General features: G+C 32.2%; 1 protein-coding gene across 1 annotated transcript; it reads left to right on the top strand.

Moving 5' to 3' along the window:
* Nucleotides 1-1,898: 1,898 nt before the first annotated feature.
* Nucleotides 1,899-26,034, top strand: LOC111706028 (uncharacterized). The gene is made up of 26 exons (XM_023478779.1): nucleotides 1,899-1,905; nucleotides 2,173-2,233; nucleotides 2,784-2,855; nucleotides 4,030-4,142; nucleotides 6,064-6,187; nucleotides 6,817-6,881; nucleotides 8,170-8,268; nucleotides 8,719-8,809; nucleotides 9,940-9,993; nucleotides 10,697-10,763; nucleotides 12,040-12,084; nucleotides 12,959-12,984; nucleotides 13,522-13,590; nucleotides 14,512-14,568; nucleotides 15,575-15,649; nucleotides 15,708-15,753; nucleotides 16,112-16,222; nucleotides 16,957-18,411; nucleotides 18,474-18,541; nucleotides 19,313-19,370; nucleotides 19,843-19,901; nucleotides 20,559-20,659; nucleotides 21,907-21,955; nucleotides 23,416-23,448; nucleotides 24,237-24,315; nucleotides 25,913-26,034. The coding sequence occupies exons 4-26, from the start codon at nucleotides 4,030-4,032 to the stop codon at nucleotides 26,032-26,034; spliced, it is 3,066 nt and encodes a 1,021-aa protein (XP_023334547.1). The 5' UTR covers nucleotides 1,899-1,905; nucleotides 2,173-2,233; nucleotides 2,784-2,855.
* The last annotated feature ends 1,052 nt before the right edge of the window (nucleotides 26,035-27,086 follow it).

Raw genomic sequence — 27,086 nt, 5'->3', positions numbered from 1 at the left:
TTAAATCCGCGAAATTTTTTTCTTTGTTTTGAAATGTAAACAAAAATAACATGTTCACAATTTAAATAGAAGATGGGCGCGAAGCGCCCTAAAAGCCTAGTACATATATATTAATTCCCTAAGTAGTATCTACAGTTAAATAAGCTCGCTTTAGCTGGCCAAACTGCAGGACCAAATCGGCTGACATTTTTTGAGGGAACCCATGGCACGGTTAAACTAGAGGCCCTATTACGATGGGGGGGTTCTCCAATACTAGAAAACCACATAAATGAAAGATCAAAATATGACTGAAAATGCTCCGAAGCAACCAGAATTTACTTTGATGTAAACAAACAGGGATTCACTTTGATGTTGACAAACAGGATGCACTTTAATGTAAACAAACAGGATGTACTTTGATGTAAACAAACAGGATGCACTTTGATGTAAACAAACAGGATGCACTTTGATGTAAACAAACAGGATGCACTTTGATGTAAACAAACAGGATGCACTTTGATGTAAACAANGACCCTTCAGGTACAGTGATACCCTTCAGGTACAGTGGTACCCTTCAGGTACAGTGGTACCCTTCAGGTACAGTGGTATCCTTCAGGTACAGTGGTACCTTTAAGTTAGAGTGATACTCTTCAGGCTTAGGGGTACTCTTCAGGTACAATGGTACAGTTCAGGTACAGTAGTACCCTTCAGGCTTAGTGGTACTCTTCAGGTACAGTGGTACAATTCAGGTACAATGATACCCTTTAGGTACAGTGGTACCCTTTAGGTACAGTGGTACCCTGTAGTTACAGTGGTACCTTTTAGGTACAGTGGTACCCTTCAGGTCCAGTGGTTTTCTTCAGGTACAGTGGTACAATTCAGGTACAGTGATACCCTTCAGGTACAGTGGTACCCTTCAGGTACAGTGGTATCCTTCAGGTACAGTGGTACCTTTAAGTTAGAGTGATACTCTTCAGGCTTAGGGGTACTCTTCAGGTACAATGGTACAGTTCAGGTACAGTAGTACCCTTCAGGCTTAGTGGTACTCTTCAGGTACAGTGGTACAATTCAGGTACAATGATACCCTTTAGGTACAGTGGTACCCTTTAGGTACAGTGGTACCCTGTAGTTACAGTGGTACCTTTTAGGTACAGTGGTACCCTTCAGGTCCAGTGGTTTTCTTCAGGTACAGTGGTACAATTCAGGTACAGTGATACCCTTCAGGTACAGTGGTACCCTTCAGGTACAGTGATACCCTTCAGGTACAGTGATACCCTTCAGGTACAGTGATACCCTTCAGGTACCGTGGTACCCTTTAGGTACAGTGATACCCTTCAGGTACAGTGGTTTTCTTCAGGTGCAGTGGTACAATTCAGGTACAGTGATACCCTTCAGGTACAGTAATACCCTTCAGATACAGTGGTACCCTTCAGGTACAGTGGTACCCTTCAGGTACAGTGATACCCTTCAGGTACAGTGATTTTCTTCAGGTACAGTGGTACCCTTCAGGTACCTTTAGGTACAGTGATACCCTTCAGGTACACTGATACCCTTCAGGTACAGTGATACCCTTCAGGTACAGTGGTTTTCTTCAGGTACAGTGGTACCCTTTAGGTGTAGTGGTACCCTTTAGGTACAATGATACCCTTCAGGTACAGTGATACCCTTCAAGTACAGTGATACCCTTCAGGTACAGTGGTACCCTTAAGGTACAGTGATACCCTTCAGGTACAGTGGTACCCTTCAGGTACAGTGGTACCCTTCAGGTACAGTGATACTCTTCGGGTACAGTGATACCCTTCAGGTACAGTGATACCCTTCAGGCTTCAGGTACAATGGTACAATTCAGGTACAGTGGTACCCTTTAGGTAAAGTTGGTACCCTTCAGGTACAGTGGAACCCTTCAGGTACAGTGGGACCCTTCAGGTACAGTGATACCCTTCAGGTACAGTGATACCCTTCAGGCTTAGGGGTACTCTTCAGGTACGGTGATACAATTCAGGTAGAGTGGTACCCTTCAGGTACAGTGGTACCCTTCATGTACGGTAGGACCCTTCAGATACAGTAGTACAATTCAGGTACAGTGAAGGACCCTTTATTAATAGTATAACGTGATATTTTATTGGTTCTTACTTGGCAGAGGTTTTTTATCAAGAAATTAAAAAACAAAATTTGCAAATTTTTTTCTTTAAGAATTTGCCCCCAAGAAGATGTCATTTTAACTGGGTTCGAGGGTGGATCAGAAATAACACAGGTATTTTGATACAAATTGATTTCAGAAATAAAGATAACTTCAATTAAAAACATGTAAATATATAAAAGATTAATAGATTTTAAATCATGATTATGTAGTAGATGAAAAGAGCTCATTTTTATACTTCATTTTGTCTTACATGTTTTTTTAAAGATTTTTAAAGATGGAAACATAATTTTTGATGATTTTTCAAAACTTGTATTTTTAAATTCTTCACAACTCCCATTTGATAAAAAAGAAAATATTTGAATAAAAAAATGCTTTCACACTACACACTTCACAATTTTCTTAATGATCAAATAACTGTAATAGAAGGAAGAGTCGAGTGATCTGATAACTATATAATCATTTCGTCTTAAAGGGAGTGACCGGCTAGTTATGGTAGTTTAGCTGAGAGTGTAGTATTACAGAGAAAAATGTTAGGATTATTCTAACATTGTTCTCTATAGGATTCATGTTATACCAATAAGGCATAACTCCCTTTTGAGTTGTTAATATATAAAGAAGTTATCAAAATTAGTAACCGATAAATATTTTGAACTGAATTAAGATAAAAGCCGAGGCGAGTGTACCAGTTGTGGGATACGGCGCAGACGGGACTCCCTTTCCCCAACATGTTGTGGTAAAGTAATTTTGAAAAAAAAAAATACAACAATTTAATAATATCTAATTTTATAAACGTTTGATAAATAAATTATGGATGGATTAAATACTGAAACCTAAAAAACCTAAATAAAAAATCACCACGAGATTATATTTTGAAAGATCCTCCCTCCATCCAAGGTTGTAATGCATGGAAATTTATTTCAGAGGTTTACGCATATTTTGTACTGCAGTGTACTGTCTTTGGGCGGTAATGTAAATACATGATGGATTTCGGAGCCTGACATGGGATCCATCTTTCACATAAAAAATAAATGAAATATTCTGGTCATAGGAAACTATTATGTGAATTATCAAAATTATCAAAATTGAATGCTTTAACCTTCTCGGATACTAAACTAAAATTCTTGTTTACAAATTCCGCCCAGAGAGAACTGGTTTCAATATGTACGCAGAGTATACGCAACTGCAATTAACTTTCCTTGCATTATAACCTTGCCTCCATCTAACTATAGGTGGTACTAATCAAGATACTAATGCAAGGAATTTTTTTTTGTACTGCAGTGAAAAGTAAACTCAAGACGGATGTTACAGCCTGACATGGAATTCATTTTCACAAAAATAAACTATGACATATTCTGGTCATAAGAAACTATTATGTGAATTTTCAAAATTATCAAAATTAAATGTTTTTATCCTCCTCGGATACAGAACGAAAACTGATGCATCTATTCTTGTTTACACATTCCGCCCAGAGAGAACTGGTTTCAATATGTACGCAGAGTATACGCGACCGCAATTAACTTTCCTTGCATTAGTACCTTGGTAGTGGTACTGATGTTCAAAGATTTGAGGAGGGGTGGGGACGGGGGGGGGAATTTAAAATTTTCCAAATTCTGCACAAAAAAAAATCCAAAAAAGCTAGAATTGATGAAATGAAATACATATAGTGGTCGGCGATTATATCAATACATAGAAGTTGACTGTTCTATTTAAGTTTTGATTGTTTACAAGCAGTATCCGAATCACAAGGTTACAAGCAATCTAAGAGAAGTTTTTTAAATGACTGCTTCTATTTGTTTACATGTTTTTATGTGTATCTATTCTGTTTAAAAGCTTGATTAAAACCAAAATTGTAATCGAAAGTCGTCTTCATTGTATTAATATATGCGACGAACAGGTTTACTTTGCAGATGAGCAAAGGGTCTATATCCTGCAGAAATGGAGATCAAACTATCGAAAGTCTACCTCCACCCTTTGTTTACGCTGATGACCTTAATACAACTTGTTTAGATTACAAGTCTAGGTAAGGGGCGTTCCCCCCCCCCCCCCTTTTTTAAATCCTATTTTCCCCCAAAAGTTATATATGCTTGCGCATTTTTTTAAGCTAAAATCGCTAAATTCAATGAATTTTTTGGTTCTATGGTAGTTCACAGATTTATGGTTAAACCACGAAAAACTAAATTCAGGGGACATTAGTTCCATAACTAACAACTGGCCCATTTCTAACACTGAGTGTTAGAAATGGCTAAGTCCACAAAGTTATCTTTTATAAGCGTATATGACTTTAAATCTAAGCCGAATCGAACAAAACTACAACATACATTTAATAAAAATAACTAATAAAATATATTGAAACAAGAAATGTCAGATTAAAACTAATAATAAAATGTAAAAATCAATTTATAATGAAACTTGATTTCATTTTCGAACATATCCCTGTTCTTAAACAATTACCGGATTTCAGCTCATGTCGCTTTTTTGAAACATATCCTGGTTTCGAGACAATTACCTGAATTCATATCAATGTCAATTTTCAAGCATTTACATACCTACTTAACAAAACAAGAAATTTTGAAAAGGTAAAATATAAACAAAATAGAAAATAAAAACAATCTGTCCTTTTATGATTCTAAAATTATTACGGCATTGATCATCAAAATAGCAATATTATTTTGTTCTTACAATAAAGATTTAACCAGAAATGCAGAAAATTGTTTGTTTAAAATGAATAAGAAAAATCATCTTTATTATTTATTTTATTTATAATAAATGAAATGCGGAAACTTAGATTTTAGAAATAATTCAGCAGTTTTTTTTAGCCTTCATAAGATAATTTTTGTTTTTAGTGATTTATTTTGTAAGTTATGAAAACGAGTTTTGTTTTGAATTGCGGATTTCACTCAAAAACGGGAAAATTGGTTTTGTCTGGAAAACAATGGTTCAAATTCAGGATATGTTCGAAAATGGCAAACCTGACATTGTATTGAAAACGGTCAAGGGGTTTGATATGAAAATAACTGCTTTTATAATTTTGATTTTATAAAATAGTTTGAAATTGTTTAAAAAAATGTTGTTTATCGTTTTTATTATTGACTTATACTCTGAAAATGGACTGTGATCTTAAAAAAACAATCGTTTAATTTGTGCCCATTTCTAACACTCAGTGTCAGAAATGGGCCAAGTGTTAGTTTTGGAACTAATGATCCCTGAAGTAAGGTTAAGAAAATTATTAATTTCTGTAGCCTCAAATCTGAGCCGAGCACCGCAGATAAAACAGGCTAGGGCCGGTCAATCATTCCGGCCACATATTTTATCACGCCCATTTGATGTATGTATGATATATTTGCCCGTTTCTTGGCTAATGTCCTTTTTTACCTAAAGTAGTTTTTTCTAATAACTATGAACAAAGATTGCTCTTTTGTTAAGTGAAATGGTTCTGTGTTGACTGCAAAATTGCGTATTATAGTTTCATGTTCATTGGACTATTTAGAATCATAACTGAAGTCTAGAATAAGCCTTCTTATTCCACAGTTTTATGGATATCACTGTATATGTACACATACAGGGTAAACACGGGAATTAGATGACGACTTCTGTATCGTCTTTGTTCCAAGCGGGATAATTTCGTAAATATGATTTTGTAGTATTCAGATAAAACATTTAACACCGAAACTACAAGTCTTGGGATTTACAAAATGTGGTCTACCAATTTTTTACCTTCAAAATTGACGGAGATATTAGGAAATTTGTCCAGATTCCAGTTACTTAAAAATCAACAAAAATGCTTAATATCTTCAATTTTAAAGATACAAAGAAGGTAGACCACATTTTGGAAAACTCATTTTTTTTTGATGAAATTTATGTCATTTATCAGTTATCGGAAATCAAAGACGATATTCGAGTCGTCTCTCAATTCCTATGTTTATTGAGACACCCTGTATTAGATATTGCTGCCGAACACAGTCGATGTGGAGACCGATGAGTGTGACAACCTTCCAGAACAGATTACCCCCCACTATACCTCTAGGGGCTGCCATCACAACATACAAGTTAAATAAAGAAACAAATGTAAGATTTTGTCGTAAAATTTCGAAATCAAATTTTGGCATTAAAAGTTGGATGGCTGCTAAATAAGCGGAAAAAAATCGCTTGCATCAACAACAAAAAATCGTTATTTGGCTGCAAAAGGTGGATGACTGCCAAATAAGCAATTTTGCGTTGAAATTACACGATTTTTTAAAGACTAATAGCGTTTTGTTTTCATTTCGACAAGATAAGTTTTTTTATGAACTTGTACCCTTAGTGACTGCAGACATAATTAATATTGACGTTTCAATATTTGGGGTGTTCGATTTATTATGGTACCCTGTAAGCTTTTGTCCGATCAAGATTCAAGAATGACTGTCAAATCCATATTCGTTTCTCTGATAAATATTTGTGGATTTATGCAGAAGACGCATTGGAGAAGATGGCTAGACGATATCTACCTAATTGTTAAAGATAAAAATGAGATGTAATGGGTGCCAGTGTGCATTGTGCATCAGACATGCCACAAAATATAAACTGAGGGTTACTTGAAATTACATCTATACGTTCACTGTCACCATAATCTAAGCCAATTTTTCGTCGCTACGGTTTAGATTAATTATTTTAAATCCTCGGAGATCCCAACGAAAAAACTGAACAATTCCTTTTAGATGATCGAGTTTTCGATCCTAATTCATGATGGAAAGGAGGAAAAGGGAAATCTACTTGTTATCAGGTTAGTTTTATAATTTTATATATATAATTATAAATTATATAATATTGATTATAATAATTAGATATATTAATCTTATATATCTATTTATATATATATAAATATATCATATATCATATATATATATATCATTTTTTTGTTAGAAAACATGATTTGTATTGTGGTGGTTTATTTTGAAGAGATAAAGTAATGGTAGAGAGGCTTGGCATCGGCATGTTTGGCTTTTTTTAATTTTGTTTGTTCAATGTTCGTGAACGACCCATTTGGCATTTAGTTAGTTTTTTTTCAATCGTTAAAAAATAGTTCGTCCTTAAAATTATCGTTTTAAATCGTTCGTTTTTAAAAAACTATCTTTTTTCCATATCTCTGTACGATCTAAGTCGTTCGTCCATAATTGATTTTTTTCTTAACGACACCATCGTTAACGAAAAAGGTTTGTTCTCAAAAATGTTGTTTTTTGACAAGAAACGATTCCCAGCTCTAATTAAAGAGACTGTTGTTGTTATGTTAAAGGGGCCCCACGTTCACAAAGGGGCTCTGTCAACCTTTGTCTGTTCAAGGGAAATTATTATTTTTCTCACGGATATTTGATAGTTTTCAATTCATACAAACTGTCATAATTCAACATGTTGCAAGAGAGATAAACGAAGATATATTCCTCATTGTTCTTCAGATATTTGAGATATTTAAATAGGGTACCATTGTCAATCGGACAATGTTCTGATAAAGGTATACTTAAATCTAAGTCATTAGTCCCTTTGAGGGAATGATTGTATTGTATTTTATGATCTTCTTGATTATTTCTGAAATTGAAATTTTGAAATTGCATATTCTAGAAGATAATATATTAATACGCTAGGATACAGAGTTGACTATACTTTTAATAATATATGTTCATTGTTTTTCATGGAATGAAAATTTCATATATTTTAAATATATTATAAGAACTGTCCCAAGAATTTATATTTGCTTCGACGTAACTTATCTTATGTTTGGGGTTTGAAAAAAATTAATGTTTTTTTTGTTGTTTTTTAATTAAATAAGATTAGGTGGTATACAAATGAATATAAATACTTGCTTTACACTCTGATTTTACTTTTAATCTGATGATGTAAACCTTCTGATTTCAAACTTTGAATATTTGATCAAACAGAATTAATTGTTTGCAATCTAAACTTGGTCTACTACATTAGTTGCAAAGAAATAAGGATTACGAAATTAGAGTTTGAAGCAGGTTATCAGTTTCTTTAATATTATAAATGTCTGCTGTAACCAATATATTCTACTGCAGTTTCCTTGCAACTGCAAATAAAGGAGAATTTGTTGGGAAAGTTATTTGCCTCTGGACAAGATACTCTACTCCATTGTATGGCAGATTTACCATGAAAGAGTGAGTTTTTTAATTTTTTTATTTGCCTCTGGACAAGATACTCTACTCCATTGTATGGCAGATTTACCATGAAAGAGTTAGTTTTTTAAATTTTTTTTCTTACCCAATATTGGCCTCTGGACAAGATACTCTACTCCATTGCATGGCAGATTTACCATGAAAGAGTGAGTTTTTTTAATTTTTTTTTCTTACCCAATATTCGTCAAAACTGCTGAACCGAAATAATATGGTGACAACGACTTAACCCCCCAGGGAAGGTTTATGGAAAGTCAAAATTTAAAAAAAATTGCCTATAAAAAATGACGACTTTGCGATTTAAAAAAATCCCTGAATTTAGAAAAATCTGCGAAAGTTTTCAAGAGTTTTTTTCAAATCCCTGGCTTCAACAGAATGTAAATTTGATTAAGTTAAAGTAAAGATAAATGAACTAAGATGTTTTCTTATTTCCAGATTACCCAACAAGTCCAAGGAATACACCCTGACCTTTATAACTCCTCCAGCTGGACAGAGAACCCCGGAGAAAGTTCTTTCAACTTTTACGGTAAATTCTACTTCTATTAGAATCCTTGCAAGCAGTGGTCAGCGTTTATATCAATACAACGAAGACGACTTTTATGTTTAGTTTTGTTCTCTAACAAGCTTTCTATAATAATAAGTTTACAAGTACGTAAACAAAGTGAATCTGTTAATAGACAGTCTCACTTTGTTTCCATGTTTGTGTGTGCTCATGATATTAGAAAGCTTGGTAAAAATTAAAAATAGAAATTGAAAGTCGTCTTCATTGTATTGGTATTTACGTCGACGACCTTAATAGAGTTTTATTCAGGGAACTGTATGTATAAGCCAGATTGAGTGCATGGCGCTCTTGATCATTGAAAGGTTTTTACTAGTTTTTTTTTAACTTTTCAGATGTTGACTTTAAATACTTTCAAAAAAAATTTTGAGAAAATCTATAAATTTTGAGTTCTACAGCTGCTGATTAGATATATTTACACTGGGATACCAGTTCTACAGCTGATGTTTAGATATATTTACATAGGGATACCAGTTCTACAGCTGCTGTTTAGGTATATTTACATTGGGATACCAGTTCTACAGCTGCTGTTTTTAGATATATTTACATTTGGATTCCAGTTCTACAGTTGCTGTTTTTAGATATATTTACATTGGGATACCAGTTCTACAGTTGCTGTTTTTAGATATACTTACATTGGGATACCAGTTCTACAGCTGCTGTTTAGATATATTTACCTTGGGATACAAGTTCTACAGCTGATGTTTTTAGATATATTTACATTGGGATATCAGTTCTACAGCTGCTGTTTTTAGATATATTTACATTGGGATACCAGTTCTACAGCTGCTGTTTAGATATATATACATTGGGATACCAGTTCTACAGCTGCGGTTTTCAGATATATTCACATTGGGATACAAGTTCTACAGCTGCTATTTTTTGATATATTCACATTGGGACACCAGTTCTACAGCTGCTATTTTTAGATATATTTACATTGGGATACTAGTTCTACAGCTGCTGTTTTCAGATATATTTACATTGGGATACCAGTTCTACAGCTGCTGTTTAGATATACATTGGGATACCAGTTCTACAGCTGCTGTTTAGATATATTTGCATTGGGATACCAGTTCTACAGCTGTTGTTTTTAGATATATTTACATTGGGATACCAGTTCTACAGCTGCTGTTGCAACCGTCATTAAGGTAAGCGCTTCTATGGAAAAGACGGGGGGTATATATTTGTAGAAATACTTATAAAGTTGCAGGGAGGCTCCNAGTTTCTAAGATTTCGGGATTGAGAAATTGTACTTCATCTGGCAAATATTTCTCCCTCATTTTATTTTCTCTAAAACAGCGATATTATTCAGTTTAATAAGAAGACATCGAAAAAATGTATAAAATGTCGCCAAGCTGTCAAAGTTTTCCGCTTGAAGCTTTACAGGGATATGTGTAAATAACTAAGCATAGTTAAAAATTTTGTGTTGAAAGTTTAGGTATTTATTCGGGAATGAAAATTTTCTAAATTTATTTTTTATGAAGATAAATAAATAGCCCTGAAATACGCGGAACATCTTCATATAGTTGGGCGTAAAGGAATTGAGTTTTTGCCACAATATATAATATTCTAATCCCTTTTGCAACCCAATGTCGTGGAATTTAGATATTTCATACTATTAATTCTGTAAAGTAAAATATCAAAAGTTTACACCACCAGGCTTCAAAGATACAGGGATTAGAATATTTGAGTGTGTGGCAAAGACTCAATTTCTTTACGCATAAATCCTTCATATTATTTGATTCTCAGTTTAATTGTTTAAATAATCTCAATGATCTTGCAGACAGAATATCTTAAAAATATTAAAAATTGTTAAAAATATCTTTCAATATTCAATGTTCTCAAATGAAGGATGAAGTTGGTATTGTTTCAACGACCCAAGTAGTTCCTGGAGATTACCAAATGGAAAATATAAAGAGTAAGTTAATCCTTATTGTTAGTATTATTTGATTATTCAGAAAAAGCACAAGCAAGAAAGTGAACGAGATGTGTTACGTGTTATATTCAAAACAAAAACATTATTTTTGCAATAATATACGAGATTACTTTTTATTACCTTTGCGAATCTATATCAGCACTTGCGTTGCTTTAAACTGTTTATTTTCAACCGTTTATTTTCATTTCCGGTTTCTCTGCGCATTTCTCGTTTATAAGAAGCAATAGAAAACTGGAAACTGAAAACAAAACACCTTTCGAGTCAGAAAAACGACAGTGTCTTCCACATTTTTGATCAGATTAAGGTTTTAAGAATATCGTTGTAAATCGGGCATTGTCCTTTTTGCATGAAGGGTCACTTGAAATTACACTTACAGTCCCTAAAAAACAAATTAAGGGGTTTTGAATTAAAACCCCACTAAAGAAAGAAACTGTGTCGACTAAATATCAAGTGACCATCAGATATAAGCGCTACATGCCCCATTTCCAAAAGTCTCCCTATAAAATTGAGAACCAAACAAAAATGTGGAATAGGAAGAAGACATTGAAAAACAAATCAGTATATTTGATGTTACAACGCGAAAAGTTTCACCAGTAACTTACTAAGTCATTTATTAAGTGTAATGGGCCTGTTCTTCACACTGCACTATTGCTGTGTCTCATTTAAATTTTATTTTTTAACATCATAATTTCTATCCAAAAGTCGTCTTCCTATTCCAGAATTTTCTGTGTATAGAAATTTATCGGATAAACTATGTAGAGATATCCACCTTTGTTATGACACTCATAGTGTCACTCGTAGAGATAAGCATCGTTTTTTAACAAACTAAATTTTTCGTGGAAAAGGGTTCGTTTAGAAGAAAAAACGAAAGAAGTAAGGACTTAAGGGATCTTTCAGAAAAATGAAAAATTTTAGTTTTTAAAACGAAGGATTAAAAATCGGCTGACCGAACATGAAAAAACTATCCTTTTTTACTAAACGAACTATTTATTTTCGATCAAAATTTTTTTAAAACAAAAGTTTTAAATTAAATAAACGTTTTTTTACGCTAGTTCAGTGAGAAAACGATCGAAATAGATGGAAAATAAATGGTAATTTTGAGAACGAACAAAATTAATTTTTTCGAACGATTAAAAAAAACGAACGAAATGTGCGGGTTGGGTAAAAACGATGAACGTACAAAATGAAAAAAATTTGAACGTGCCCATCTCTAGAATAAGCATTAAAGAAAGTATTGTCAACAGCTCATACTGTTTAGAAGATCCCTCTGTACCTGTCACCGGAAATTCCAATGAGAAAAAAGGTAAATTATCTTATTTCTTTTCTGGGTCAATAATTTTTAGGCAACTTTCTATCTGCCCTTTCTTGATTTGTCTATGAAGCATCTAGGGATTAATTCACAAATATATTTTTGAAATAGAGCCTAAAGAAAAAACATACACATTCTGCCTATTAATTAAGGGCTTTTTGTGTCAAAAATTAATTTCTGTCATCTGAATCCGTTCATTTAACGGATTGGCAAATTATTATTATTATCATTATCGTAATAAGTAAATGTTAAACCCTTTTGTTTGATATTTTATTTTCACTCAACTCATGTACATTTAAATCTGAGCTGAATCTACCTAGTCCTTTAAAGTCCTAGTTTGTACTGCCCCGCCTGGTACACAATCTACACTGACAGACATACTGCAGGGGACAATATAGTTGGCCAGGCTCTGTAGGAGGGCTAGCTGGTGAAACTATAAGTTGACGCAGTCTGACTTTAGGCTGTATCTGGTTAAATTTACTATCACTAAAGCGGCAATCTTGTGTGGTACTTTATCATTTTATGTGTTATTTTACAAATGTGAAGTGATTCTAGTCATCTGTAATAATTAGGAATGCCTGAAGGGTTTTGTGATTGTACAATCATTCCGCATTATATATTATTTAATTTTTTAAATTTAAATAATTTAATTTATTTATAAAAATATTTAATTTTCAAAACTTAAGATTTAAAATAAATGTATTGACTCCAAAAAGAAACTCGGGAGTTTTTAAACATTTTTCTTAAATATTTCCAGCTCTCCAAGTCTAAATTTTAGATTTTAGTTTAGGCTTTCTGAAAAGAAAGAAAACTTTTCTGATATAGTTAGCTGGTTTATTAAATAAACTAAATCTTATTTTAATTTTAGACTCTCCTTTCATTCTGGACAGTGTGGTATGCAGTTTATTCTAAAAAATAAAAAAAATAATTTGAAATTAGATACTGACACTTGCACAAGTTTTTCTTTTTCTCTCCCTTTGAAGCAAATGCCTTTTGTACAATTTTCACTTCTATGATTTATATTTTATTGTGCTTTGTAAATATTTAACACAACTCTGATAATGATAGAATGATAATAATAGTATATTTATGATTATATATAAATCTGAATCTATTATTACTCTTATTATCATCACAATTTTTTTGATTATTATTATTATTATTATTATTATTATTATTATTATTATTATTATTATTATTATCATTATTATTATTATTTGGGTTGCCAAAATATATAAATTATTGTCAACTGCTATTGCGTATCTCTGGGCTTTTATTCCGAAAAAAAATAACAGAACTTTGATAATGATATAGTAAGTTGTCTTCTGTTAATATCAGGTGCATCGGAATTTATCATTAAATGATTTGAATTGTTTTCTTTCTATTGACATATACACTATATAATATACTTTATTTTTCTATTATAAAAAGGATTTGAATGAGGACTCCCCTCTCTCTGAACTACTCAGATCTTGGGAAACTAAAGAATTAATCTATGAGGTAAATTACAAAATTTAATAAACTTATAAGTTAAACAATAACTAACTCATAAGTTAGACTCAAAGAAACTCCAACTAACTCATAAGTTAAACATGAGCAAAACTCAAACAGTAACTTAAATGAGTTAAACCTAAATTGACTAAGTTAATAAGCTTAAACCAACCCAATTAATAAACACAAACTAACTCGTTAGTTGAACATAAAACATACTAATGAGTAGAATATTACCTATCTAAGTTGCAAGGTAATTATAAACAAACTTAAGAGTTAAAAATAAACTAGGTTTAAAGGAACAGTAAGCATAGTTTCAGATTGGAACGTCTGATTCACAACGGTATCCTTATAACCGTTGTCTGATTAAGTATGTTTACAATTTGAAAAACTGATTGCTTTCAACTGTGATTTATCTACTAAAGTGACTTTCCCATTTCCACTGAAGAAAATGTCTTGATTATTATCAAGCAGGTAAAAGTTTCTAGGATAACGTTGTGATTGTGAATAGGCCAAATTGACATCTATGCATAGATTGTCACTTGAAAATACGCTTACAAGTCATGAGTTGAAAATAAAACAAATTATGATGTGAACATTAGGGTGAAAAGTGAAAATCAGAAATCAGAAAATCAAAAGGTGTACTGTATAGGTTCTATGTGTGATGTCAACCATTCGTAGTATTAAAAAGCAAAAAAAATTCTTTGTTTGACAAAGGAATTGAGTTTTTGCCACAAACTCAAATTTTCCAATCCTTTTATCTTGGCAACCTAATGGTGGAAACCCTTGATATTTCAAACTTAGGCTATTTGATCTAACAGAATTCATAGTTTGAAATATTTAACTTCTACGAAATTGGATTGCAAAGATACAGAAAATCAGAGTTTGTGACAAAGACTCAATTCCTTTGGGTAATTTCGTAATTTTCAGGCTGTTCTTGTGGACAGAAAAGGAGGAGTTAAAACTATTGTGTTGAAATCAATGAAGGTAGTAAATTTAGGGAACAGAGTCCAAGACTAAAAAAATAAAAGGTAGAGCTTAAATGATAAGTTTCAGCTTAAGTTAAAGCTTAAATATTTAACTCAACACAATTGCTGAGTCAGATATTATATCATAAGTTATAATATAACCAGGAAATCCCTGCAGTCAGTCATCATTTTCTATCTTTCAATGATGATTCTCTGCTAAATGTTGCAAGATTTGAGTATTATTTCAAACCATTTTTATGATGTAATATATGATAATGGGATGAAATTTACTTGAACCCATGGAATTAATTTTTTACAGAACTTTTCAGCTATAATTCAAAACTGGCACATTCTTTAGTTTCGGACTCAGGGAATTAATACTTGTTAAGCAACTAATGGGATTTATTTTAAATTTCTTCAATTTTCAATTATTTATATAACCGAAGATAAAACATATTTCCAGGTACAATAATTTTTTTGGTTTACATGTAAACATTAATTAATCTAAAATATTTAATGGTGTACATATTTAATCCCAGTGTTAAAATTCAGGTTTAAATTAAGTAAAAAGTGGCATTCAAGCTGAAACTTAAAATTAAAGTCTTAACTTTTCGCTCTTTAATTTTAGACTCTGGACTATATAATAATCTCACAAGAAGTGTATATTTTGTTTATATATAAATTGTAAAGAAAGAAGCATTCAAAGTCGGTACAGCATTTTAAATAAACCGGACATATTGTGATCTTTATTTGAAATCTGTGATCTTTAAATCATGTTCAGAGCAATTAGAGGCAAATTGGGTTTTCCAAACATTCTAATGAAAAATGTAATTGATTAATTAATTGTCTCATTGCAACATGATGGTGAAAACTTTTGTTATTTTTGAACTCTTCAACCATGGTATTTAGTAAAAATCATATCAAATATTTACGATATCTGGTTAAAAATATATTAGAACTAGAATAAGAGTTTTGGGCAAAAAATCAGTTCCGTTTTAATTTAGTAACACCATACCTTTTGCTAGATGGATAAAATTGAAGTAAGCAGCTATACTGGTTCTCTCAACATACAAAAAATTGATTCAAAGGATGGCTGGGAGGTAAGCTTGATGAAGAAAAAAATTGTGAATTAACAAATATTTAAAAATAATTTTTTAGGTTTTAAGTCATGTTTTTAAAACTTACTCTATCACTACCATTGTAGGTACGATTTATTGTTATAATATCATATTGAAATAGAAAGTTATGAAGATTTTTAGCTAGCCAAAAATGTTAAGCTTAAATGCATAATTAGGCAGCCTCACTTTATTATGAATGCTTTGATATTATTTTCAGTGTAATTTTTGACATTTTTTCTTTAATTTTCCATAGTTTCTCCATGTTTCTTTAAGCAACATTGCTTAATCTCTTGTGCAGTATAAGCGCCTTAATTTATCTAACCTGTCATTTGAAATGAGCATCGTTTTGTGAATGATGTTGATCAGAAAAAAGCAAACGATGAACAAACAAACAATCTCTCTAATGCCAAAGAAATTATTTTAAAAATACCTTTCATGTACCAGAATCTCCCCCCTTGGCCAACCTGTTCCATGAATGTGAATGGAAGGATTGGGTTAATGCTGATTTCCCTGGAAACACCCCTGGAGGGGAATTCGAGCTTAAGGATCAAATAGGTAGCTTTCGTAAATGAATTTGAGCTAGGTCGCTGAACTACATCCAATAGCTGTCCCTATTGTCATGGAGTTTCCATCTACAGGACTTGCATCAAAATCTGATCCACTGATTCAAGTTACATAGTTGAACTTTCTCTAGACCTAGCTTTAATTTAGTACATAGTTTTTATTCTGTTTTTTAAAAATTCTGTGTCTAAAATTGAGAAGTCTGACATATTTCAAAATACTGACTCTAGAATTTAACTTTTATCATCGTTTGTTAACAAATTATTGGCTCTGCTTTGTTATATCTAATGCCAGAGTCAACATTTTCCATACCTTCATAAGAGCAAATAAAAGCAAACTTGAAAAGAAATAAAATATAAGTAACTTTTATAATTTATCAACCAATAAAATTATTAAGGTGTCTTTTTATACTTTTTTATAAAATGCATATGCCAACAAAAAAGTGTAAAAAACAAAAGGCAGACAGTTTATGCTAACAGGTCAAAATCCCAGCTTGCTGGGATAAGGACCAAGCTGTTAAATCCAGGTGTAAAGTAAGCTTCCTCTTTGCAACACCAAAAGATTCATTTTGGTTTTTAAAGTCTTCCTATGTTTTCTTGCACTTCATTTCATACAAAGAAATTAGGGTTTCCAATCGGAATTCCGTTGCGCGGAATTTCCGCAACTGTTCTTGTATTGCGTGGAATGGTGTGAAATTGGAAACCTTAAAAGAAATGTTTTAATTTCAGCAATGGACAAGAGGAAAAAAAGTAAACTGTATGATCTAGTCTGCGGAAAGAAAAACCCACACTATGTTGATGCTGTTACTGTAGAGGATCAAATTCCTTGGTATGAATTAAAGATGGACAAAGAAACTTATCAGACATTTAAGCTTACACCATTATTTGGGTATATCTGTAAGGATGAAAATGGGCCTCCCGAATTTTGCAAGGATATGAAAGTAAGGTATTGTTGTCCCAAAGTCCTAAGGGCAGTCTGGGGAGAATGGGGAGATTATAGCCAATGTGATAAATCCTGTGGTGGTGGTGTCAAGATAAGAACCAGGGAATGCTTTAAAGATCCTAAGTTGGACATTGAAAAAAGTAGATGTGAGGGGGATAAAAAGCCTGAAAAGTATGCTATGGAGGAGCAACCCTGCAATGTAAATGCTTGTCCTGAAGATGCTCAATTTGGAGATTGGTCAGCATGGACTGCATGCTCTCTTTCCTGTGGTAGTGGCTCAAAACAAAGAACAAGGACATGCTATCCAGCAAGAGGTGGGGGCAAGGAATGTCCTGAGAAACTTACAAATCAGGACTTGTATACCAAAACAGAGTTGTGTACAAATAGAGATTGTGACACCTACTCTCCAACCCCTTGGAGCCAATGGTCTAGTTGCAGTGCCTCTTGCGGTGTGGGCAGTAAGACAAGATCCAGAAAATGTCAAAATGACAGAACATTTGCAATTGTTAGCGATGATAATTGCAACGTAGCGTCAAGTGATCCAAGGGCTGCGTTTTTCTTTTCAGATCCTCAAAAGTGTTTCTTGCAAGATTGTCCAATAGATGGTATGTGGGGTAACTGGGAAGGGTGGAATCAATGTTCCCAATCTTGTGTCACTGAGCCACAAAAAGGGGAAAAAATTGAAACCAAAGCTTACATGAAGAGATATCGCTACTGCAATAATCCCTTGCCAAAGAGTGGTGGTAATGAATGTGTGCGAGACGAGAAAAATGATTACGACCGTAGACAGAATGCCGAAGTACAGAAACAGCCTTGCATAACCCCAGACAAGGAGAAAATTAGAGGTATAATACCAACTCCTTGGTGTCCAGAACACTGTGTTTATACAAGTTGGGGAGAATGGAGTCCTTGCAGTTATACTTGTATTACACCAGAAGTAAAGGTCTACGGTTATGATGGAGATATTCTTTCACCGGATATAATATACACTGTAACAAAAATTGGAGGTGAAATGCCTAAAAGATCTAGAATGAAGATTTTGCTCAGACCAGCAAGGAATGGAGGCACATGCAAGGAAGACTTAGACTCTGACACATCTTTTAATAATGGAACAGTCATAGAAGGTCATGAGGATTGCACTATTTGTAAAGAACATTGTGGAATAGATGAAAAAGAAGTGAAGAGCTTTCCTGAACTCAAATACCCTGGAAAGCAACCGAATTGTACTGGATACTGCCCAGGTGACAATTGTTGGTCAAAACTGTGTTTCATAAATATTTGTGTTTAACCAAGTCGTTTTCAGTTTCTTGTACCATGGGCGCATTCCGAACTCTGAACAATCCCATGGAAAAAGTAAAAATATATAAAGAGGTAACATCATTTTTTAATCATTTCTTTAGTTAGACCAATTTATGTAGAATTGTAAGAAAGGTTTTGAGCACACAGGGGTGTTAACTGTTTATTTTGCTTAAATTGGTTTTAAATTTAAATCTGCAAAAAAATTTGGAGATTTTTTTGCTACAGTACAAAAAATTAGCATGTTACAGTATTACACTTTATTATAGGTAACTTTTCATATCGGTAACATCTAAATGTTATTTTTAATACATTTTCTTTTATACCAATTTATATTATCTATCAGATTTTATGGCCACCAGTCCAATAGTTGACAGTCTTTCCAGAGTTATTTAATGTGTATTTATAATCATTGTTATCCACTGTGATGTTCCTACCCCTGATAGGATTTAGTAAGACTTATTAGAGATATAGTTTTGAAAATGCTGTAATTTTGCAGATTTGCATAGTAGTAGATTTCTTTGCAAACTCTCCATTTATTTATTGATATTTGCACAGATTAAATAATTATTTTAATGAATCTGTATGAAAATGTAATTTACACCAAATTTTACCTATTCAAAGTGTACTATACATAATGTTATCTATACAAAATGTTGCCTATGAATAATGTTACCCATACGAAATATTATATACGAAATGTTATCTACATGAAATGTTACCTAAACAAAGTGTTTCATACAAATGTTTACCTTTGCAAAAATGTTTTATACAAAAGGTTACTAATCCGTTAAAGCTATTGATAAATGTCCTTGTATTAATTTATAAAAAACCTTTCGTTTTCAGGAGAGGAAGAAAATATTAGAATCTTCAAAAGAAAAGCGCTTAGAAAATGAGTCTGAAGGTAAAATTTTAAACTGACAACAATATCTTACGAAAACAATAATGTCCATGCATGTACAGGGTGTCTCAATAAACATGGGAATTGAGAGACGACAGTCGTCTCGGATTTCTGATATTTAAAGCATGGGCTTTAGCAAAGAAAGTGAAATAAATCATGCTGTACGTCTGACGAGCTTTTCACAAAGTGTTTCTATATTTCTTGTATCTAAAAAATTGGCGATGTTAAAACAGTTTTGAATTATTGAATAAATTGAAATTTCTACAAATTTTGCCATATCTCCGTCAATTTTGAAGATACTATAATGATAGACCACATTTTTAAAATCTCAAGACCATGCGTTTTCGATATTATTGTTTAAGCTGGAGCACTGCAATAGTTGTGTTCATGAAAAAGTAAACATGAAGCTAAGATGATATAAAAGTCACTGAATTCTCACGTTTATTAGGACACCCTATATAAAATATTTTTTTAGCCTGCTTTACATTTGCTCTCCACAAAGCTGCAGTTAAGATGGGTCTGACCGATGTTGCGGTGAGAGAATATAGCCTAACTTTAGAATTTATTTTAAATTGTTTTTTTTTGGCTTAAAACAACTTGAAGTAACACTCCGTTTGTAGAATGGAATATCCGATTCACATTTTCATCTTTATTTGAGAAGTAATTAGGAAGATACAACTTGTTGAAATCTATCAATTTTCTTCATTATTTCTATAGCATAATTCCAAAAGTCATAATTATCAATTTTCAGACAGAAAAATTAGAAAATATTTTTTTTTTACTAATGTTCAAGAGTACCGTTATGGGAAAATCCTTTTCAAAAACAGTGCCACTTTGAATTTGCTTGTTTTCAGAGAGAACTGAAAATAGTTTTTTTTTGAAGTTTAGAACATGTTCAGTCTAAATTCTCAAAGCTTCAAAATAATACATTATTATTTAGGGACTGTATTTCAAGAGAACCTTTATGGCAATGCCCGATTTTCAGTGGTACCTTTTTAAGCCTATACTGATCAAGAATCAATAGAATTTTCAGAGTTTCATACTTTTAAACATAGGGAAACAAAGATGTCTTGCACATTATTGATTTTAATGGTACCATTGTGAATCAGAAATTACCATATTTGCATGGAGGGTCACTTGAAATAAGCTTAAAGTCCCTTCAAGGAAAGACTGAAGAAGTTGCGTGTTTAGGACAAGTTTGTAAAATATATTGAAACAATGAAGAAGAAAATCGCTAAAGGAGAAATTACTCCAAAAGAGTGGAATTCACTCCCTAATGATATTGTCAAAAGGTAATTTCTTTTAGCAACTGCTAAAGTTGAATATGTGTATCTTTTAGTTATGTGCTTAACAATAATTTCAATGATACCCTGACAGTGACAGCTTTTAATCTGGTTGCCAAAAACATACTCCATTTAATACTCTAATTATTTAAATCTTCTCAATCTGAACCATGGTGGTGTAAACCTTTTCTAAACTTAAGGAAAATTCTCATTTGTTCATCCCTGATTAGCTCTGATGATAAACAGTTTTTAAGAGCTATCCCTGTTTAGTTCTGATGAGAAACAGTTGTTAAGAGCTATCCCTGTTTAGCTCTAATGACAAACAGTTATTAAGAGCTATCCCTATTTAGTTCTGGTGCTAAACAGTTGTTAAGGACTATCCCTGTTTAGTAATGATGCTTAATAGTTGTTAAGGACTATCCCTGTTTAGTTCTGATGATGAACAGTTGTTGAAAACTTTCCCCATTTAATTCTGATGCTTAACAGTTGTTAAGATCAATTCCCGTTTAGTTCTGATGATAAACAGTTGTTAAGAGCTATTCCTGTTAAGTTCTGATAATGAACAGTTATTAAGATCAATCCCTGTTCAGTTTTGATGATAAACAGTTATTTAGTCCTTGTTTAGCTCTGATAATAAACAGTTATTAAGAGCTATTCATGTAAAGTTCTGATAAAAACAGTTATCAAGACCTATCCCTGTTAAGTTCTGATGAGAAACAGTTATTAAGATCAATCTCTGTTAAGCTCTGATGATAAACAGTTATTAAGAGCATATCCATGTTTAGTTCTGATAATAAACAGTTATTAAGAGCTATTCCTGTTTAGTTCTAATGCTAAACAGAGTTGTTTAAGACTTCTGATGATAAACAGTTATTAAGATCAATCTCTGTTCATTTATTTTGATTAACAGTTATATAAGAGCCATCCCTGTTTAGTTCTGATGAGAAACAGTAATTAAGTCATATCCCTGTTTGGGTCTGATGCTAAACAGTTATTAAGACCTATCCTTGTTAGTTCTGATGCTAAACAGTTATTTGGAGCTATACCCTGTTTAGTTCTGATGCTAAACAGTTATTAGGAGCTATACCCTGTTTAGTTCTGATGATAAACAGTTATTAAGAGCTGTCCCTGTTTAGTTCTGATGAGAAACAGTTATTAAGAGCTGTCCCTGTTTAGTTCTGATGAGAAACAGTTATTAAGACCTATCCTTGTTAAGTTCTAATGCTAAACAGTTATTAAGACCTGTCCCTGTTTAGTTCTGACGATGAACAGCTGTTGAAAACTGCCATGGAGAGTTTCACTAGCGTAAGTTGCTGTTTGATTTTTTCTGTAAAATAAAGTTATTTCTAACAAACTGGCTTCTTAGGGCGATTTGCCCCTCCTTTTTTTATAGCAATTTTTAAATTTTGGCTCTTGCTCATTAAGTCACCAGTTGTTCTTTGTTCTCCGACACACAAATTTTCCATAGGAATTGAGTCTTTGTCACTAACTCAAATTTTCTAATCTCTATGACTTTCCAACCTGATGGTGTAAACCTTTGATATTTCAAACTTAGACTAACTGATTGATAGAATTGATGGTTTGAAATATCTAAGGTCTACAACATTGGGTTGCAAAGATATTGGGATTAGAAAATCTGAATTTTGACCTTTCATAGAGCTTTCCTAGCTTGGTAGGGGTGTATATTTTAATTATTACACCCCCCCTGGCTTGTTTTCAAAAACCAGGGGGGGGGATGAAGAATCGGACATAAAAAAGGGTTATTTTGAACTTTAAAAAAAAGAAACAACGGAATGTTCGTTCATTAAAAACCGATTGGTTTAGAAAAAAAAATGTCCAAATAGATTTTTGTTTTTTGGCCTTTTTTCAAGTTTTTTTATTAAAAAGTTTATAAATGTCCTCCTGCATCCTGCTTAGGTCTTCATATCGTAGAATATTTCCGACCTAAAATCGTATTTTGTCAAACAAAATTTTGGTAAGTTTAGCTTAGGTAGTTGGAGTTTGATGAGAGTAGACGTGGTTGTAGTTAAAACTTCTTGATAATTTCCTTATAAACTACTTAATTAAAGTTCTGATGCTCTTTCAGACGGTTTCTTCTCTTTGACCGTATTTATTCAATTTCAAGATGAAGAAGGAAAATTTTCAGCGAAAGTTTTTATCTTTTTCGTCATTAACGATCGCTAATGACAAGTTAGTTGAAAATGGTCTTTAGCAATCTTGAACAAAGGGTTGTCGAAAACGATGGTCAAAAATGAAAAAACCACTTCTGCGTTTTTTAATTTTAAGAATTGATCATTTTCAAAAACGATCGTTTTGAAAACAGTAGTTACGTTTTTTCTACGTCATTAACAAAACGTTGTTCAGAATAAATCCATTACTTCATCGAGCACGGGTTTTTTAAACTTTTTAATTTGTTGCATCTAAAACTAAACGTGTGGGGGAAAAGGTTTTCAAAAAAGAGGGAGAGTGGGGTAAAGATTTTAAAGAAATATACACCCCTGAAGGGTCATTTGAGGCACTACAAGAATTTTGGACTCAATTGATTCAGCCGTCTTGACGTTTTTTTTGGATATAAACAAACAATCTAGTACCAGACAACCTTATTTTCTATACATATATAGAATACAAATATTTATAGAATATATTTATAGAACATTTAAGGTTAGATTAAAGCATAGCATTTTTCAACAAAGTTAAAATTTGAAATTACTTGAATGCTTTGTGTATTAGTCAGTAGTCAAAACTAAAATTCATTTTTATTTTAGGAAATTTCCACCTATAAAAGTCTAATCTACGAGGTATGAATTATAAATAAATTTAAATTAATAACATTTGATAAATACAAAAAAAAATTAGAGCTTAGAACGAAATTAAAGCAGAAATTATTTCCTTTTTTATGTTCTCAATCGCTGAAAAAATGTTGCACCGGGAATTTTTACTCTTTTTTGGAGCTTGTTTTACCATCAAATGAAACCCTGCAAGAAAATTCTTGTTGTGAAAATTCGTCATTAAATTTGTAAACTAATTTTCGTGGGTTTATTAATATAATTTTCTGTTAGAAGAGTGTATACTCTAATTACTGCACTTGTAAATAAGTGAAAATTTATTTTATAAAAAAATCTAGACTTTGAGCAATTGAGCACTCTTTCAATAAGAATATTAAGAAAATATAGGCTCAGGCAGTTTTGAGACTGGTTTGGTTTTGAGAATTTAAAGCTCCACGGACGTTTTTACATCTACTTTTAATATTTGAAAGCAAATTTAATACTTTACCGCCTTTTGACCAACATTACCGACCTTTGAATCCCTCCATAGCGGGAGGTTAAGTTACTTAACTTCCCTTGGAACAGTTATGTAAAATAACCACCCGCTCTGCGAAGTTTTCAAGGAAAAAATCCGCGCATTTTCATCTGAAAAGACGATAAAAATTGTGTTCAACTACTTTTCGGGAAATTAAAGATTTCATTTAACCACGGGTTGGGAACCCTAGGTAAAGTAAAATTCCTTTAACTTCTCTGTAAGTTGGTTGTAAATAATTAAAAAGTTGTAAATAATAAAGCGTTAGTTGATAATTGTTTTTAACCAGGAAAAACGACGGTACCCTGAAGAACCCGTCTTAGATGGATTATTCGGGGGATATAATTGTCTCAATGCAGCAAATGGAAGTAAGTCTATCTTTTTACTTTTTGTCCTAGATATTTTATGTTCCCTCCCCTTGTCCTAGATATTTTACATTCCCTCCCCTTGTCCTAGATATTTTACATTCCCTCCCCTTATCCTAGATATTTTATATTCCCTCCCCTTGTCCTAGATATTTTATATTCCCTCCCCTTGTCCTAGATATTCTATATTCCCTCCCCTTGTCCTAGATATTTTACATTCCCTCCCCTTGTCCTAGATATTCTTTATTCTCTCCCCTTGTCCTAGATATTCTATATTCCCTCCCCTTGTCCTAGATATTTTATATTCACTCCCCTTGTCCTAGATATTCTATGTTCCCTTCCCTTGTCCTAGATATTTTATATTCCCTTACCTTGTCCTAGATATTCTATATTCCCTCCCCTTGTCCTAGATATTTTATATTCCCTCCCCTTGTTCTAGATATTCTATATTCCCTCCCCTTGTCCTAGATATTCTATATTCCCTACCCTTGTCCTAGATATTTCATATTCCCTCACCTTGTCCTAGATATTTTATTTTCATTTACCTTGTCCTAGATATTCAATATTCCCTCACCTTGTCCTAGATATTCTATATTCCCTCCCCTTGTCCTAGATATTCTATATTCCCTCACCTTGTCCTAGATATTTTATTTTCCCTCACCTTGTCCTAGATATTTTATTTTCCTTTACCTTGTCCTAGATATTCAATACTCCCTCACCTTGTTCTAGATATTCTATATTCCCTCCCCTTGTCCTAGATATTTCATATTCCCTCACCTTGTTCTAGATATTCTATATTCCCTCCCTTTGTCCTAGATATTCAATATTTCCTCCCCTTGTCCTAGATATTTTATATACCCTCCCCTTGTCCTATATATTCTATATTCCCTCACCTTGCTCTAGATATTCTATATTTCCCTTACCTTGTCCTAGATATTCTATTTTCTATCCCCTTGCCTAGATATTCTATGTTCCCTCCCCTTGTCCTAGATATTCTATATTCCCTCCCCTTGTCCTAGATATTCTATGTTCCCTTCCCTTGTCCTAGATATTTTATATTCCCTTACCTTGTCCTAGATATTCTATATTCCCTCCCCTTGTCCTAGATATTTTATATTCCTTCCCCTTGTTCTAGATATTCTATTTTCTCTCCCCTTGTCCTAGATATTTTATATTTCCTTCTCTTGTCCTAGATATTTTATATTCCCTCCCCTTGTCCTAGATATTTTATATTCCCTCCCCACAGTGATAAGTAATTATGTAAATACAATGAAGACGACTTTTTTATTTAATTTGTGATTGTTAACAAGCTTTTTCAAATTACAAGCTTTCAAGTAATCAAAGAGATACTTTTTTAACTAACTGCAGCTTCTCTTGATTTGTATGTTTTTGTGTATCAATGCTGTTTAACAGCTTTATATAAATCAAAATTTAAATCTTCATCGTATAATCACCTACCACTGTATAGGTCCTTGTCTTTGATATTTTTAATCATATACTCGGACCCCGGTTAACGAAAGTAGGGTGTCCTGTCCATGGATATAAATAAAATAATATCTTATATATTATTATTATAGTATTATTATAAATTGTTGTCAAGGAAACCTAACTTCTCGGAAAGAGCTTCAAGAGAATGAGAAGAAGTTTACAAAAATACCCTACGAAGATCAAATAGATGTTGGATGTGTGTATTCAAACTTTTTAGTTATTCAAACTTGTTAGGTATTCAAACTTTTTAGGTATTTAAACTTTTTAGGTATTTAAACTTTTTAGGTATTCAAACTTTTTAGGTAATTATACTTTTAGTTATTCAAAAATTTTGGGTATTCAAACTTTTTAGGTATTCAAACTTTTTAGTTATTCAAACTTGTTAGTTATTTAAACTTTCTAATTATTCAAACTTTTTAGGTATTTAAACCTTTTAGCTATTCAAAATTTTTAGTTATTCAAACTTTTTAGTTATTTATACTTTTAGTTATTCAAAAATTTTAGGTATTCAAACTTTTTAGGTATTCAAACTTGTTAGTTATTTAAACTTTCTAATTATTCAAAATTTTTAGGTATTTAAACTTTTTAGCTATTCAAACTTTTTAGTTATTCAAACTTTTTAGGTATTCAAACTTTTTAGTTATTCAAACTTGTTAGTTATTTAAACTTTCTAACTATTCAAACTTTTTAGGTATTTAAACTTTTTAGCTATACAAACTTTTTAGGTATTTAAACTTTTTAGTTATTCAAACTTTTAGGTATTTAAACTTTTTAATTATTTAAACTTTTTGGGTATTTAAACTTTTTAGGTATTCAAACTTTTTAGGTATGCAAACTTTTTAGGTATTCAAACTTTTTAGGTATTCAAACTTGTTAGTTATTTAAACTTTTTAGGTACTTAAACTTTTTAATTATTCAAACTTTTTATATATTTAAACTTTTTAATTATTCAAACCTTTTGGGTATTTAAACTTATTAGTTATTCTTTTCTATAATTTAAACAAAATTTAAAGTATGATGTTGCTCTTTTTAAATATTTCATGATTGTTGTGGTTTTAAGTGGTTTTTACTTAAAAGAGTGACATTGCTGATTCACAACGTTGCCCTTTAAACCTAAATCTGATCAAGAATGAGGAAATTATCGTCTGTAGCTTTAAAAGAGTTCAATTCGGACATAAGCCATTCTATCCACAAGTGAAAATAATCAATTGTAAAAGAGAAGTTGAAAGATATCTCAGGTGTTGTTAATCAGAGAAAGCCTTTAAGGGAACAGGCAGCTCTACACA

The sequence above is a fragment of the Eurytemora carolleeae genome, unplaced genomic scaffold (assembly GCF_000591075.1).
Source record: "Eurytemora carolleeae unplaced genomic scaffold, Eaff_2.0 scaffold492, whole genome shotgun sequence".
Lineage (NCBI taxonomy): Eukaryota > Metazoa > Arthropoda > Copepoda > Calanoida > Temoridae > Eurytemora > Eurytemora carolleeae.
Note: the sequence above shows the minus strand (reverse complement) of the source record. Positions and strands in the feature narration are given on the sequence as shown.

Coding starts and splice junctions, on each gene's coding strand:
- LOC111706028 (XM_023478779.1), top strand. CDS start 4,030: ATGAGCAAAGGGTCTATATCCTGCAGAAATGGAGATCAAACTATCGAA. Junction 16,223..16,956: donor CGAGCTTAAGGATCAAATAG/GTAGCTTTCGTA, acceptor TTTTAATTTCAG/CAATGGACAAGAGGAAAAAA. Junction 24,316..25,912: donor TCTCAATGCAGCAAATGGAA/GTAAGTCTATCT, acceptor ATTGTTGTCAAG/GAAACCTAACTTCTCGGAAA.